Source organism: Gordionus sp. m RMFG-2023, chromosome 5 (genome assembly GCF_954871325.1).
Source record: "Gordionus sp. m RMFG-2023 chromosome 5, tfGorSpeb1-WG-v2, whole genome shotgun sequence".
Classification (NCBI taxonomy): Eukaryota; Metazoa; Nematomorpha; class Gordioida; order Chordodea; family Parachordodidae; genus Gordionus; species Gordionus sp. m RMFG-2023.
The window spans coordinates 14,699,605-14,716,258 of record NC_088779.1 but is presented as its reverse complement, the minus strand read 5'-3'; the positions used below and the strand labels follow the sequence as shown (position 1 = coordinate 14,716,258).

General features: G+C 30.6%; 1 protein-coding gene across 1 annotated transcript in view; it reads left to right on the top strand.

Annotated features, from left to right (window-relative positions):
* The first annotated feature begins 242 nt into the window (after nt 1-242).
* Nucleotides 243-16,654, top strand: part of LOC135930077 (26S proteasome non-ATPase regulatory subunit 8-like) — a 28,244-nt gene continuing 11,832 nt past the window's right edge. The window contains exons 1-4 of the mRNA XM_065466866.1: nt 243-400; nt 444-519; nt 558-660; nt 702-795. Of these exons, the coding sequence (XP_065322938.1) occupies nt 290-400; nt 444-519; nt 558-660; nt 702-795 (384 nt within the window). The 5' untranslated portion in view covers nt 243-289. The remainder of the gene's footprint in view (nt 401-443; nt 520-557; nt 661-701; nt 796-16,654) is intronic.

Sequence of the window (16,654 nt, the reverse complement as noted above, 5' to 3'; positions counted from 1 at the left end):
CAAAACATGTGTTTTTAGCCTTCTATTTGGGTTTGCTATACTCATTAATAAACATATATATAGGTCGAGTGTAGTTCTACCCTCATATAACCTCATATCTGGGTTACAAGGTTTGTTGGTAACCTTGAGAAAAAAAATTGGCATCATATAATTCAAGTACGCTCATCTTTGGGCAGGTCTATGACCAACTTGCAAATAAAGACGAAGATAAAGAAATTACAGGTTAACCTGCGTCTCAAAGCTGACGGAACATGTCACTTAATTTTTTTTTAAGAGTCGATACGATAGGATGAATCAAATAATTTATCACTTTAGCTCAAAAATAAAGGAGTTTAAAGAAGAATGGGAAAAACCATCTCGAAATTTAGAAAAATGTGGGCTAATTTTACAAAATTTGAAAGTATATTATAGATTTTATTTTTTTTTCAAATTTTTTTTTTCAGAATAGTCTTATGACATTAAATTTTTTTCCTATTGATCAAACAACCCCTCTATCTAAGCAAGAATTATTAATAGCCAGTAATTATAATTTTATTTTATCGCTATAATATTTTTAGGAGATGTTCTGGAATATGGTATCCAATGGAGTATTGAAGCTCAAGATATTATATCTTTTGAACAATATATATCAAAACTAAAAGCATACTATTATGATTACAAGTGATAATTATATTCATATTAATTTATAAATAAATTATTAGAAATTTACTGCCTGAATCTGCTTATTATTTTGAAAATCTTGGATTAAATCTGTTATTCTTATTATCTCAAAATCGCCTTGCTGAATTCCACTGTGTAAATGAATTTAAATTTTAAAATATATCATTATTAGACATATGTGTTAAATTATAAATTAGTAATGTCTGTTTTAAAAAAATATTCTCTAGAACCTTGTATATGGATAAAGCTTTAACTACCCAGCTTTTATAACATAATGTCCAAAATATTTTAAGTGTTGATTTCATTTAATCATTTGTTGACGAAAAAACTACACAATTGTAAATATTAAATTTAATATCAAAATGCAATGTATACTTTATTGAGCCATGTAGTTCTTTAACTTTAAAATATACCATAGGTTCTATTATTAATGGATTTCTATATATTATCAGGCAGTAAAGCATTTATTTCACATGCATTAGAGTTCTGAGCTCAGCCTTTATGCCTGGCTGGGTTAATAAAATTTAAACTTATAAGAAATCAAGGAGTTTATGATTTTATCCTTAAAAAGATTTGAACTTAATGATCGTGGCCAGATTATCTTAGAATTATTCAGACCAATCAAATATATAAATTATAAGCTTATTCATTGGATGTATCTTCTTAAGGCCATTGAATAAATCCCATTCTCTCACGGTTCACCTATTATACTTTAATAATTAAAAATATTTTTAAAAAATAATTGTATATTAAAATAATTACCAATGTATCATTGAATTTTTTTAAAATCTTATTTTATAAATACCCCAAAAAGTGTGTTTTTTCTTTTAGATTTTATGCTGAATGAAGGAAAGGTAAGTTCTACTGAATCTACTCCTGATAAAATCAATGTTGAAAGTAGAATAGTTTTAAGATTATGTGATACACTTCCACATAATACTTCAATATATTTCAATAGATAATTTAATAGCTAACAATTAATTATAATTATTTTTAAATAATTACAACAGTCTAGAGGTAAGAAATCTTATTTTAAAGAATGAAAATAAGAAAAGCACAATAATGCCTGATTATATTTATTGTAAATCTTGCTTTAAATTGGGGAAAAAAAGATGAGGAAGATTCGGATAAACATAATCCATTTTCACAGAATTTATTTTAATTTTAGACTTATTTATATATATAATTTATATTTTAGTTATGAAATAAAATGTAAAAATATAAGTACAAGTAACCTCTCTCAGCACTTAGTTAATGTTTATAAAATATCTTAAAAAATTAATAATAATAAATCCATTCAAAGTCTAAAAATGTTTTTAAAGCCAACACCAGGATATAACAACATTATAAAAGATAAAAAATGGCTCATTATTGTTTATTTTATTTATTTAAAATTTAATTGGTTTATTAAATTAATTTTATTAAGCTTTATTTTGAAAGTTCAAAACAACTAAATTTTTAGTTTGTTTATTGTCAGTCTATTTCAAGATCTTTTTAATGTATAAACATTGAATCAAATTTTTTATTTGTTTTATTCCAGCTTAAATTATTTTGACGTTTTTAAATATCTTTTTAATGTAAAAAACAAATATGAAATTTAATAGGCCGAAGTTATGTTTTGATGTGTTGCTTAGATTTAATGCCATTTGATTCTATAGAAAATAAAGGGATGACTGATTTTCTAAAGGTTTAAAATTTAAATAAAATGAAAAAATAGAAATATAAAATAATTGATTCATTATAGAATTTTCGAATAGGACAGCCATTAGTCAGGGTGCACTGGTAATGTTTATTTATCTATAAAGGCGCAAGTTTTAAATCTGATTGATTCTGAACCAAAATCCGGTTCTATCACTTTTGATTTATAGACCGATCATTTCAAGCTTCGAAATTATATTATCGTATCGTATTATACACTGAGGAGACATCCTACAATTAAGTGGACACTCCACCGCCCTATAGAGAGCGTCTCCAGTGCAATAAATTTGCATCCATGTTTGGCAGTAATTTACCCTACTATCAGTACCCGTTTAATTTAAGAGTGACGGTACCTTTTGTTAATAAGTCGTCTTCATCTTTTAGATGTAAATTTTGATTTAAAATATTTTACCCTGTCAACTTAAATTTCATATTTATTTTATACATTAATAAGATTTTAAAAAACATCAAAATAATTAGAGCTGGAATGAAAAAAATAAAAAATTTGATTTAGTTTTGAACTTTCAAAATAAAGTTTTTATAATTAATTTAATAAGTGCCGAGAAAGGTTACTTGTACTTATATTTTTTACTAAAACATTTTATTTCATAACTAAAATATAAAATATATAAATTAAGTCTAAAATTAAAATAAATTACTGTGAAAATTGATTATGTTTATCCTAATCTTCCTTATTTTTCTTTCCCCAATTTTAAGCAACGTTCACAATTAATATAATCAGGCCTTATTGTGCTTTTCTTATTTTCATTTATCAAAATAAAATTTCCAAATTACCTCTAGACATAACTTGATTTAAGATCAGTAGATAGAGTTATTACTTCATAATTGTATATAGGGTGGTTTCGTGCAAGTCCATAAAAATAATTAATACCTATTGTTTGTGGAAATGAAATATGATGTAGGAATGGTATTATATACTATTCTATTATATATATATCAATAAAATACAATTTATATTTTAATTTCATTTATGTTATTATTCAAATTTAAATAATAATTTAATATATAACTATAATTAATAAACAGCATTCTAAAAATTATACACGCCACGCCTCCGCCATAAAAAAAAATCGGCGGCTGTTCCGGCATGAGCCGGCGACTCACAGGTCTATGAACAGCACAGCCTAAAGCCTAACTTGTATCACAAAGCCTTGTCCACTGCCAGGCATTAAATTGTTGTGATAGGAAGCTTTTAGATTATTTATTGTTTAGAAATGAAAAGATTACTAATTTAGATGAAGAAAATGGAATACGCCATCTATAATAGCGAATAAAAATAATAGTACGTTTATGAAGTTGTAAAGCTCAACTCTGCCAGGCATTAAATTGTTGTGATAGGAAGCTTTTAGATTATTTATTGTTTAGAAATGAAAAGATTACTAATTTAGATGAAGAAAATGGAATACGCCATCTATAATAGCGAATAAAAATAATAGTACGTTTATGAAGTTGTAAAGCTCAACTCTAATTTTTTTTGTACTCATATAAAATGATAATTTAGTAATGTTTGTTCAAAATTTTATAAAATCAGAACCCCACTTTTCTTTATGAGTATTTTAAATTTGATTATATGTAAAAAGCCACCAAAAATTATTTTTAAAATTTATTTTCTATAAATATCAGGGATGTGAACCCTTCGACAAAAAAAGGGTCCGGGTTCGGGTCCTGTAATAAATTCTAAAAGGACCAGGGTTCGGGTTCAGGGAACATAAAAATAATGACTCAAAATAAGACTTTTTTTCATTCATTTTTTTATTTTTATTATACTTCAATATATACACATTCATAATTCAAAGTGAAATAATTTATATTTTAAATATTTTATTCAATCGAACAATCATGATATCATCTAAAATATCTTCCTTCAGATTACCTAATAAATTGGACAATATATATTTCAACGAAGAAAATCCTCGTTCTACGCTGACCTAAAATAGAGTCATTTTTATAATACATAAATTATTGTACTTGTGTCGCTGGCACAGCCATGACGATTCTAGACAAGGTATATAATTCTGGATATATAGAAGAATTTTCTTCCCAGAATTTTAAAATATTTCCATCTTTATTTATTCTCTTTACTTCGGAGAACTTTTCTAATAAAGATACAATAGGTATTTTTTGCTCCTTTCTTTCTAACGATAATTTGATTTTTTTCTCTCTATCTAATAGTAAAATTTCCAGATCATCAATATTGCTTTCATTATCATTGTTCTCGCCACAATCAGTAGATATTGTAGTAGCCTCCAATATATTGTTAATAATAAAGTTTTGGGTATGCCATAAATCCTCAAGATGGTATATAGCCATTTGTTTTTGCTCAATACTTAATAAAACTTGATATCGAGGGTCTAAATATATTTAAGCATATACAACACTATTTTGTAAATATTGTTGCTCTCTAATTTTCATATTTTCTAATATTTCATATGAAAAAAAATTTGTAAATCTTTCTAACTCTAATCGACATCTTATCCATATGCCATAGAAATCCGATAAACATAACTGTTCTGCTTGTAATCTTAATGTAATTTTTAAAGGAACCAACACACTAGTAAGGTCTTTTATTTGATTCCAATCATCTTCCGACAAAATGACTTCACATGCTCCTATAATAAAATCATTACAGAAATTTTTCAAACTTATTAATCTCTCTAGCATCATACAAATAGAGGACCAACGTGTTGTGCAATCTAATATTGCCATTTGCCTTTTCATCGATTTTAATATTCTTACAATTGTGGGAGTTCTTAAATATTTTACAACATCCCTTGCTTTATCAATTATAGTTTTAAATTGATTATTTTTTAAGGAATCATTAATAGCCAATTGTAACGTATGGGCTGCACATCTGATATAGTATATTTTTGTGGAGAAATCTTTTATTATTTCCTGTAAATCAATTTGACTTATTTCCTCATAATTATTATCATCATCATCTATATCATCTATTTCTTCCAGTGAACATTCATTTAATAATTTGATTGATTTTACGAGATTAGCACCGTTGTCTGTAGTAATTGTATAAACGTTTCTAATAGGAATATTAAATTTATTTAATGTTTCTAGTATCATTCTTTTTATATTTTCAGAAGTTGAACTCTCCTTAATCTCCTTCATAGCTAAATTTCTTAATATTATATTATCTCCTTTTATATACTGTATATTTATTCCTAGAATATTTCTCCCTAATCTTTGGGCGGAATCAATTTTTAATGATAATTTGTTTTTTGCTTCATTTATTATTTTTGCTTGTATTTTTTTCGATTCATTAACCACTAAGTCCTTAATTTTAAAGCGATTAATTGATCTTCCAATTGCTTTACTAATAGGGTCAATAATTTTTTTAAACCCGAATCCTCAATAATATTCAAAGGTCTTCCATTTACTGTAACAAGTTCAACTAAAGCATTCATAAATATCTCTTCACACATTTGAATATGAATGCTTTTTTTTAAGCAAAATTTTTCAATATTATTTTCATTCTTCTTTAAAATACTAACTGTAGGCTTTTTAACAATGTCTTCTTCCAAAAATTTGGTTTTTCTATTTAAATATTCATCAAAGATTATAGAATGATGTCTTTTTAAATGTCTTTCCAGGTTAGTATTGTGTGAACCTTTTATCATTATGTGGCAGGTTTTGCACTCAGAATACCCTTTAGTTGTATTATAATACTCTGACAAAATATCTTTTACTTTCATACTAAAAAAAACAATTTAATTTGTTTAAAACTTAAAAGTATAGACACATAGAAATATTTTTTTTATTAAGGCTGCATCCAAAATCTTAAAAATATAAATAAATTTTGAAGAAAAAAATTACATAATCTATTTTTAATGTAAAAAGAAAATAGTGTTCAATTTCATTTTTCATATTTATAAAAATTTCACAAATTTTTATAAAAAATTAGTAAGTACAATTTTTCTTAATGCTGTTAATTTTTTTAAATGTACTACCCATAGACTTTTATACTAATATATTTTAGTGTCAAAATAATTAAGGAAAGCATAAGAGTGCACAACCTTTGGTGCAAAAATGACTTAAAAATTAGATATTCTAAAGAAAATAGGAAAATTTGGGAGGAAAAAGAAAAAAACAAAACTTGAATTATGATCTAATGAAAAAGAAATTTTAACTGTAAAGGCTAAATTTAATAAATTATAATCTGGTAAAAATAAAAAATTATAATTTAAAAGATGCTGGAAAATTATATTATTTCTATCACAATTTTATTTAACTCAAATATAATAATTTTTTATATATATTTTATGGAAAGATTATCTTTCAAAATAGGATTATTGGTTTTCTCAACTGTTTATAAAATATTGATATAATTATTTACAACATAGTATATATTAATTAAGTATATAAAAAATCTAAATATAACTATTATCAAATAATAGGTTCTTAATAACTGAAAGGTAATATAAAATAATAAATACAATTAAATATTTATAATCATATCAAGCATTTTGAATATCTTAATTTTTTTAAAGCTTAAATGTGTCCAAAGTGTTTTGTTATTAATTTGTGAAAATTTTAAGATTTTTTCAAAACATTTTGGATGCAGCATAAATAAAATAATATGTATTTACAATTTTTATTAATTTAAATTTAATTCTCAAAAAATCTTAATCTTAATAGCACAATAATCACTTAATAAAATTTTATAAAACAAGTAAACAAAGTTAAGATATAATTATAAAATATTATTACTTGCAGTAAAAAAAAATTCCAAATATTTCACTTTCAAATCAATACTCAAAGTATTCCTAATAAGAGCAAATAAATTATCACAATTAAAATATTATTACTTACACTATAAAATAATTTATGGTATATCTCTAAATAAAATGGAATGAAGTCCAGGAAGAAAAACGCTAATATATAATAAATGATTCCACGAAAAAAATTAATAAAATTATAAAAATTTTATATTATTTTTTAAAAAAAATATTTTTACATTTTTTTTTTTAAATATTTTTACATTTTTTTTTTTAAAAAAATTTTTATGTTAGAAATTTTTTTATAATACCCTGAACCCTTGAACCCTCCACTTTTTAAAAGGGTTCGAATTCAGCCAAAATATGAGGGTTCAGGGTCCGGGTTCACATCCCTGATAAATATAATATAGACTTAGACTTAATACTCATTTTGATACTAACCTTATTATTTACAATTGTGCACTTTTAAATCAATCATTAATTAAATAAAAATCAACACTCATAAAAACATTTTTGTTCTTTTACCCTTGATATCAATCATATAAAAGCTGAGGATAAAATTTTGCACAGATATAGTCAACACCAGAGTTGTTAAAGTTTATCTAGATGCGAAAGTCGTATCTATCTAGATATACTTTTATAAAAATACAAGTATCTGTATCTAGATACTATTTTAGAGGTATCTAATCTATATCTATTTTTAGATACATTTTGATATTATTATTTAATCTGTTATTTAAAAAACAAACCAGACAAATTTTATTATTGATGGCAACAACTTATTAAATTTTATATTATAATTTATTTTAATTATATTAATTTAAAAATTATATATCAAAATTTTTCTGGACAATATCTGAGAAGAAATTATATAATTTAATATTTGGTAATTTCATGACAAATCACCTAGTGATTCTGACACTATTTTAAAAATGGATTAAACTTGGTATGAAGGTTAAATAGATTGCATATTTTATACAATACCAAAATTTAATTTAGCTCAAATATTCCGAGTTATGAGCATTCAAAGTTCGAGAGCCTTTTCCTATTTTACGAATCCTAAAATATTTTTGGTCTAAAGCAACAAATTATATATCATTTTTTAGCCCTTAATTATTCTCCATAAGAAAATGCAAAAATTATTTTAAAAATATCTTCAGTGTTGATGTATTTCCGGTAAAACAAAAGGAATTATTTTGAAAAGTGCCCCGTTTAAAATGATGAAACTCGTGAAATGTGTTTATTAACAATATATTTAAATAATAAGTAAAAATTGGAGAAATAAGAATTTAATTTTAATCAGTTTTTTATAATTTTAAGAATAAAAAAATCAATTATAAAGGGTGTATCGATAAAGATAATTATAATACATTTTCTTTCTATTGGGGTCCAAAAAAATACATTAAAAAATTTCTAATATATATATAAGAATTTTATAGAAAAATTAATAGTTATTTATGATATAAAATGCATTAACGGCCATATATTTTAAATCGCCACTATTATCTATAAAAATTACAAATAAATAAACTATATTATAAATAATAATTCCGGGCCGGGCCAAAAAATTTATTTAAAAAAAATCTGGGCTGGGCCTAAAAATATAAAATCTGGGCCAGGCCGAGCCGTGCAAATGGTACAACTGCAGGTCTCTGATTATTATCTTTAAAAATGCGCCTCTATTATTTATTTATTCCTAAAATTATAAAAACTAAATATTATTTCCTTCTTATTTTCCCCGTTAATACCTTTAATTAAATATTTAAATATATATCAATAAACATATTTCATAAAGTTCATTATTTCAAACTCCCTTTATAATTGATTTTTTTATTCCTAGAATTAAATAAAATGAATCCTTATTTTATCCATTAATATTTTTAGTTAGTTAAATATATTGGTAATATACATATTTAGTGAGTTTCTCGTTTCAAAGTAGGTCCTTCAATAATTATTTTTTGTTTTACCGGAAATACGACACTGCACATATTTTTTTTGAATTTTCTTAAAGAAAATTTTGAGTGCTACTTAATTATATAAAATTTGTCACTTATTTAAAATTGTTGTTTAACAAAGATAAACAAGGGGGTTTTGTACATAAAATCAAAATGTAATTATTTATTATTCTCTACATATGTTAACATAAATAAAAAAAAATATATGATGTAAAATATCTTATCGTAATTTTTCCGGAAAATCTATTAAAGAAAATGATATTTTAAAAAAAAATTGTTTTATTATTACTAAATTTGTAAAATTTATTCTGGTCCCATTACATCCTCCAACAATTCCTGAATCTCAGAGGCCGACAAATCAACCATCGGCCACTCTTCAGCGTAATAGGCCCTGGGACTCGCCTCCGGCGCTTCTTCTCGAAACGGCTCAATAATCCCCACCGGTCGCCCCATCGCCGTTATGGATGGATCTTGTTGCGGCATTGCCTCTATCGTCAAAGGCGGCAAAATGGTCCTAACTGGGCGTGCGTCGCTCCTTCCCGGGCTTCGGCTTCTGTGGCTCGTCGTTTCCCTATTATCATTTAAGTCTTGCCTACGATTTGGCCCACGGGGGCACCGCATTCGCAAATGACTAGGCGAACCACACAAGTAACAAGAACGTCTCCTCCTCGAGCGCATGCTGAGGTGCCGGGGCTCCGGCAATTCGGAGTGATCTAAATTGTTCGTTATTATTCCGGACACTCCCCTTTGGACCGGGGGCGATCTACTGTTTCGGCGTATTGGAGGCGAATGGTCTATTATGCTTCGGTAATTCAAAGGCGAGATCGGTCGCCCATCCTCATTAACATATTCTCGATAAATACTTATCCTAACGGTTAAATTCTCCCAATATATGCACCGATGCCTCCCCGACATTCCCTTAACCTCCAACATTATTAGCACCGGTTACCATTATTATTATTGATCCCCCTTTTTTTTTTAAATTTGATTTAATCTCGGAATTGCTGAGGTATTATCATCTTGGGTTAATTATTATTATCGATTTTTTTTTATTAAATTTGATTTAATCTCGGAACTGCGGAGGTATTATCATCTTGGGTTAATTATTATTATTAGTATTATTATTTTCTATGTGCTTCAACTCGAGAATTGCTAAGATATCTATCCCTCTCTCCTCGCCGCATCATGGCTAGATTTCAATCTTTCAGACTCTACTCTCTTCCGTATCTGTTCTACGTGTCTAACTCCTTCCTTTCCGTCCACGAATTTTACTCTCACCATTTTATGCCCCATGTTCTGTATAATTATTCCTGACTCCCATTTTCGGGTACCTCCAAAAATTCTCGCCCATACGGTCTGACCATTCACAAATTCACACTGATTATCCATTGAATTTTCCTCCTGCGCCGGTTTGGGTCTTAAGAAATCCAACTGAATACGAGTTCTACGGCCCAAAAACTTTTCTGCTGGGGACAATTCCTCTCCCTTTCGACTATTGTTATAATACGCAATCGCTATCCAAATCTCTCCACCCCCATATTTCGACTTCCTCAACCAACTCTTTACCACCGCCACCATCCTTTCCGCCTGCCCATTCGAGCTTGGGTGGTAAGGAGGTGCCAAAATGTGTCTCGCCCCAGTTTCAGTACAAAAAACTTTAAATTGTTTACTTATAAAAGCGGGTCCTCCATCCGACACGACTATTTCCGCTACCCCAAACTTTGCCCAAAGATCTTTTAACGTCTTAATTACCACTTGCGTTGTTAACCCCTTTACTTCTTGATACTCTACCCATTTTGAGTAAGCGTCCACTACGAGGAGATATATTTTATTTTCGAAGTCGAAAAAGTCTAAGTGTACTCTTTCCCATGGTTGAGTAGCCCTAGGCCAAATACTTTTCTTGTCCTTTCGAGGCATACTTGCCCATGAATTACACATTTCACAACTTCTCACCATATTCTCGATTTCTTTATTCATGCCAGGCCACCATACGTATTCCCGCCCCCATTGTTTCATTCGTTCCATACCCTGATGTCCAGCATGGATCATTGTCTTTACTGCCTCCCGCAATCTGGACGGCACCACTCCCCGACTTCCTCGTACCACACACTCGTCCACTATCGTTAGCTCTTTCTCCACTTGCTTGAACTTCTTGTCCCCATCTCGCCATTGCTTCCGACCCAATATGCACGCTTTGATTCTCGTCAACTCGCGATCTTTTAAAGTAGCATTTTTGAGTTGTTCCCATGCAACTGGTCCTCCTTTAGATATTCCGACTATCGCTCTAATCAACCCGTGCTCATCCTCTTCATCCATATCTTTCGACCTACTCGTTTCGCAATCCTCTCCCGCTCCACATCTAGAAAGAATATCCGGTAAGTAATTTTCTCTTCCTCGTCGGTATTTCACTTGCACGTCGAAACTGCCTACCAGCAATAGCCATCGCTGCAACCTAGGCGACAACATGAGCTCCTTGTTGTCCTTTCTGAAAAGATGAACCAAGGGCTTGTGATCCGTATATATGACAAATCGACGTCCGATCAAGTATTCCCGACATTTAGTCAATCCAAATATAACCGCTAGCGCTTCTTGTTCGATCACTGAATATCTTGTCTCGGCCTCTCTAAAGATTCTTGAGAAAAATAAAATAGGTCTCTCCAATTCGTCTATACAATGTAATAGCGCTCCACCCACACCCCTATTTGAAGCATCAACGGCCAATATCACTGGCACATCGTTATCAAAACATACTAGTACTGGTTCCCTTCCAATCCTCAATTTCAACTCCTCAAAAGCCTCCTCCTGTTCAATCTTCCATTCAAATCTTTCTCCTTTCTTTAACAATTTATACAACGGCGCCGCTATCTGCGCGAAGCCTTCCACAAAACGGTGATAATAATTCACCATTCCCAAGAAAGCTTGTACTTCCACTTTATTATTAGGCTTCAACATGCTTGTTATATTTGCCATATTTTTGTCTAAAGGTCTGACCTCTTTCCCATTGATTTTATGCCCCAAATATACGATTTCTGATACTCCCAACACACTTTTTTCAACGCTTGCCCGCAATCCTTTATCCTTGATCCTTTTGAACACCTCCTCCAATCTTCGTTCGTGTTGCTCGGGAGTCTTTCCCATCACTAATACGTCATCCATGTAGTAAAATACTCCCTCTAGTCCTTGAAAAACTGCCGCCATCGTTCTTTGAAAAATTGGAGCCGACACGCTAAGTCCAAACGGCAATCTACAGAAGGCATACAATCCCTTCGGAGTCGTGATCGTTAATAGCTTTTGTACCTCGGGTTTCACCTTCAATTGTAAATAAGCGTTCGAAAAGTCCACCTTTGAAAAATATATGCTACCCCTTAAATTAGCTAATATTTCTTCAATCCGAGGTAACGGATATTTTATCTCCACAACCCACGGGTTTAGCGTGACCCGAAAATCAGCGCATAAACGAAGCTTTCCATTGGCCTTCTTCACGGGTACTAACGGTGTTGCCCATTCGCTATATTCCACTGGACAAACAATGCCCTTCTGCACCCACTGCTCCAATTCCTTGTCTACTTCATTTCGCCATTCGAACGGTATCCGACGTAATGCACAAAACTTGGGCACATATCCCTCCTTTAATTTGATATCCACTTCATAATCTCGGAGACAACCCAACTTCTCATCAAAAATCTCCTTGTAATTTTTCATCAAGTTTCTCACTCCCTCTTGTACTTTGATCATACCAAATTCTATCTCTCTATCCCGCAATTCCCTCTCTTCCAGTCGTCTCGTTTCCTTTCCATCCATTTCCATTGGTTGGCTATGTGTTCCCTTAGTATTTCCTTGTTCCAAATCATCATCTTCTCTAGTCTCTTCTTCTGGCAACATTATTTTCCCATCTGCCAATCTCTCCAGCTCCGCTTCAAACTTTCCTTGATCATGAATTTCTTTCTGTTCTTCAGTATCATTTCTTTCTTCCTTTCTCCCAAAGTCGCGACAACTCCTAAAATTCTCTCCAATACCTCCCCTAAGATTCTCCCCAATACCTCCCCTATAGTTCCCCCCAAAACCTCCCTTATAATTTCCCCCGATATCTCCCCTAAAATTCTCTCCAATACCTCCCCTAAGATTCTCCCCGATACCTCCCCTATAGTTCCCCCCGATACCTCCCCTATAATTCTCCCCAATACCTCCCCTAAAATTCTCTCCAATACCTCCCCTAAGATTCTCCCCAATACCTCCCCTATAGTTCCCCCCAAAACCTCCCTTATAATTTCCCCCGATACCTCCCCTATAGTTCCCCCCGAAACCTCCCTTATAATTTCCCCCGATACCTCCCCTATAGTTCCCCCCGATACCTCCCCTATAATTCTCCCCAATACCTCCCCTAAAATTTCCCCCAATATCTCCCCTATAGTTCCCCCCAAAACCTCCCCTACAGTCTCTAACAACCCTATTATCCTCTCTTCTCCTTTCCCCTTCCAAAAAGGTTTCAATTCCTGGCAATCTCTCTCCATACCACAAATTCATATCTCTATTTTCTTCATATCTTGCAACAGGTAAAAATACACCACACCATGCGAATACCCCCAAAAACCACAATCTGGACCAATTCGGGTGATCCAATCCCATCCCACTACTGACTCTACTTTTCGATCTACTATCCATAAGTCCAAAATCTCCACTCTATTCTCTAATACCACCTTTAACTCCACCCTTCCCATCACTGCGACTTCTGATCCATCCAACTGACGGATCTTGATGTCCTCCCGTTTAATTATCCCTTCCGACCAAATACTCTGATATTTCTCATATCCCATCACGGATATGGCTGCCCCGGTATCAAATAACATGGATACCATATTTCCATTCAAATTTATCCAAACTCTAGGGCAAGGATCATGTATCCTTTCCTCTTGTATCATATATATGCCCTTTGATACCCAATCTTTCTCACTATAATCTAATCTTTCCATCTCTTTCGCCCAAAGCCCCCGACCTTTGCGGCATGCTCTTTGCCATCATATAGTCACAAATACTCGCAATCTCTCGCCCCATGTCCTTCCTTCCGGCAACGGAAACAGATTCTATTCTGCTCTTTATTCACAGCCAAAAATGGTATTCCTACCTCTTTATTTTTTTCACTTTCTATAATTCTAACATTTGGAGCACTTTGCCCCATGTCCCTCTGCGGAAAACCGCCTCTAGTTTTGAAATTACCCACATTGCATTCCTCCCTATTATGACCAAATCGACCACAACCTGCACATCGTAGCTTATCACGTCTTCCTGAACAAAACGTGGCTATATGTCCATATTTTCCACATTCAAAACATTTCGTTTCTTGGCAATCTCTGACCATATGTCCCTGTCTTCCGCAATTATAACAATTCATTCTCCCCCTTACTCTTGAATCAAAGTTAGGTCTCATTTCTCCTCTCCTTCCCTGTGAACTTTCTCTAGGTCCCCTATATGTCCCCAATCTCTGATTAGTATATGAATCTCTCCTTTCAGGCCTATAGGTTAATTTATCTAATTCGCTATCCGTCCACCCATTAATTAACTCCTGCACTGGGAACCATGTTACCTTTCCCATAACATCCTCTTCCCCATTATGTCCTTCTATAGTCAATGTCTGCCCCTTTATTTTCACACTTCGACTTCTTCTCAACTTTCTTCCCCATATTAAGCTACACATCCATATTACTAATATAACCAATGCCCCAAAAATATTATACTGTATTTCCCAGTATTTTACAAATTTTAAACTTTTCATTTCGACCTTATAAAAAATTTATAATTAATTTCAAAATAAAAATTTTTGTTATTTGTAATGTTAATAGATATGATATTATTAATAGTGTAAACAACCCAATAATACACATGTACATCTACAGTTAATAAGTCTAAAGATACGACAAAAATTTGGGCAAATTTTGTGTAACAGATTTACAACTCGTAAAATTCGGACAGCACTTCCGTACGATAAGACTTTTTTTTTATTTTGAGAGAGCAGAGAAAGGAAAAAAAAATAAATGGACAAATTTTGTGTAACAGATTTATAACTCGTAAAATTCGGACAGCACTTCCGTACGATAAGACTTTTTTTTTATTTTGAGAGAGTAGAGAAAGGAAAAAAAAAATAAATGGACAGCTGATGTCGATGATGAAGACGATGTATACTTCACTTCAAGACTCAAATACCACTATATGATATTTTTCACTCGAAGACTCAAATACCACTATATGATATTTTACCGCAAATGTAGATGAAGACGATGTACAATTCACTTCAAGACTCAAATACCACTATATGATATTTTCCACTCGAAGACTCAAATACCACTATATGATATTTTACCGCAGATGTAGATGAAGACGATGTACAATTCACTTCAAGACTCAAATACCACTATATGATATTTTCCACTCGAAGACTCAAATACCACTATATGATATTTTACCGTAGATGTAGATGAAGACGATGTACAATTCACTTCAAGACTCAAATACCACTATATGATATTTTCCACTCGAAGACTCAAATACCACTATATGATATTTTACCGTAGATGTAGATGAAGACGATGTACAATTCACTTCAAGACTCAAATACCACTATATGATATTTTCCACTCGAAGACTCAAATACCACTATATGATATTTTACCGTAGATGTAGATGAAGACGATGTACAATTCACTTCAAGACTCAAATACCACTATATGATATTTTCCACTCGAAGACTCAAATACCACTATATGATATTTTACCGTAGATGTAGATGAAGACGATGTACAATTCACTTCAAGACTCAAATACCACTATATGATATTTTCCACTCGAAGACTCAAATACCACTATATGATATTACGACAACCGCACTAACCAGGTTGCTTTGTATAAACACGGCACCAATTTCAAAATTTCACCGTACAGAAATGTTTAACTTAACAGTATATTTATTTATTTTTTTACCCCTTTTTTTTTGAATAAATTGGTTTTATTTTTCTTTAAAACAATAAAAAAATATAATTGATAATAATGATGAATTTCCACTTTTTTTTAGTTTATATAAGATTATTATTATTTTTTTTTATAAATATTAAATTATTATTTATTTTTTTTTTTACATAATAAATATTAATAGACGAAATTTTTTTTGAATAATTTGAGATTCGTTAAAAAGGTATATAACTCGGGATATATTTGAGCTAGAGCATTAAAATTTTGATTTTTATAAAATATACAATCTATTTAACCTTCATGCTAAGTTTCACCCATTTTAAAAAGTGTCTTCCGAAAATCACTTTATTTTAGTCGATTTGTCATTTAGCACCTCCTGTTTTGATATTCATCAAATTGAATAATTTTATATGAATGTCGGGATTTTAATGTATTTATTGATTATATTAATATAAATTTTTATTCATTAGATATAACCATCGAGTTGATAGCTTTATCTAATAACTTAGCTAATATTGCATTACTTTAAAAAAAAATAGCGATAGAAATAATTCACTCTTTCTTTGAAATTTTATGCCATAAATTTATACTATAAACAAAATATTAAAATTTAAACAAGTTATTTAAAATATA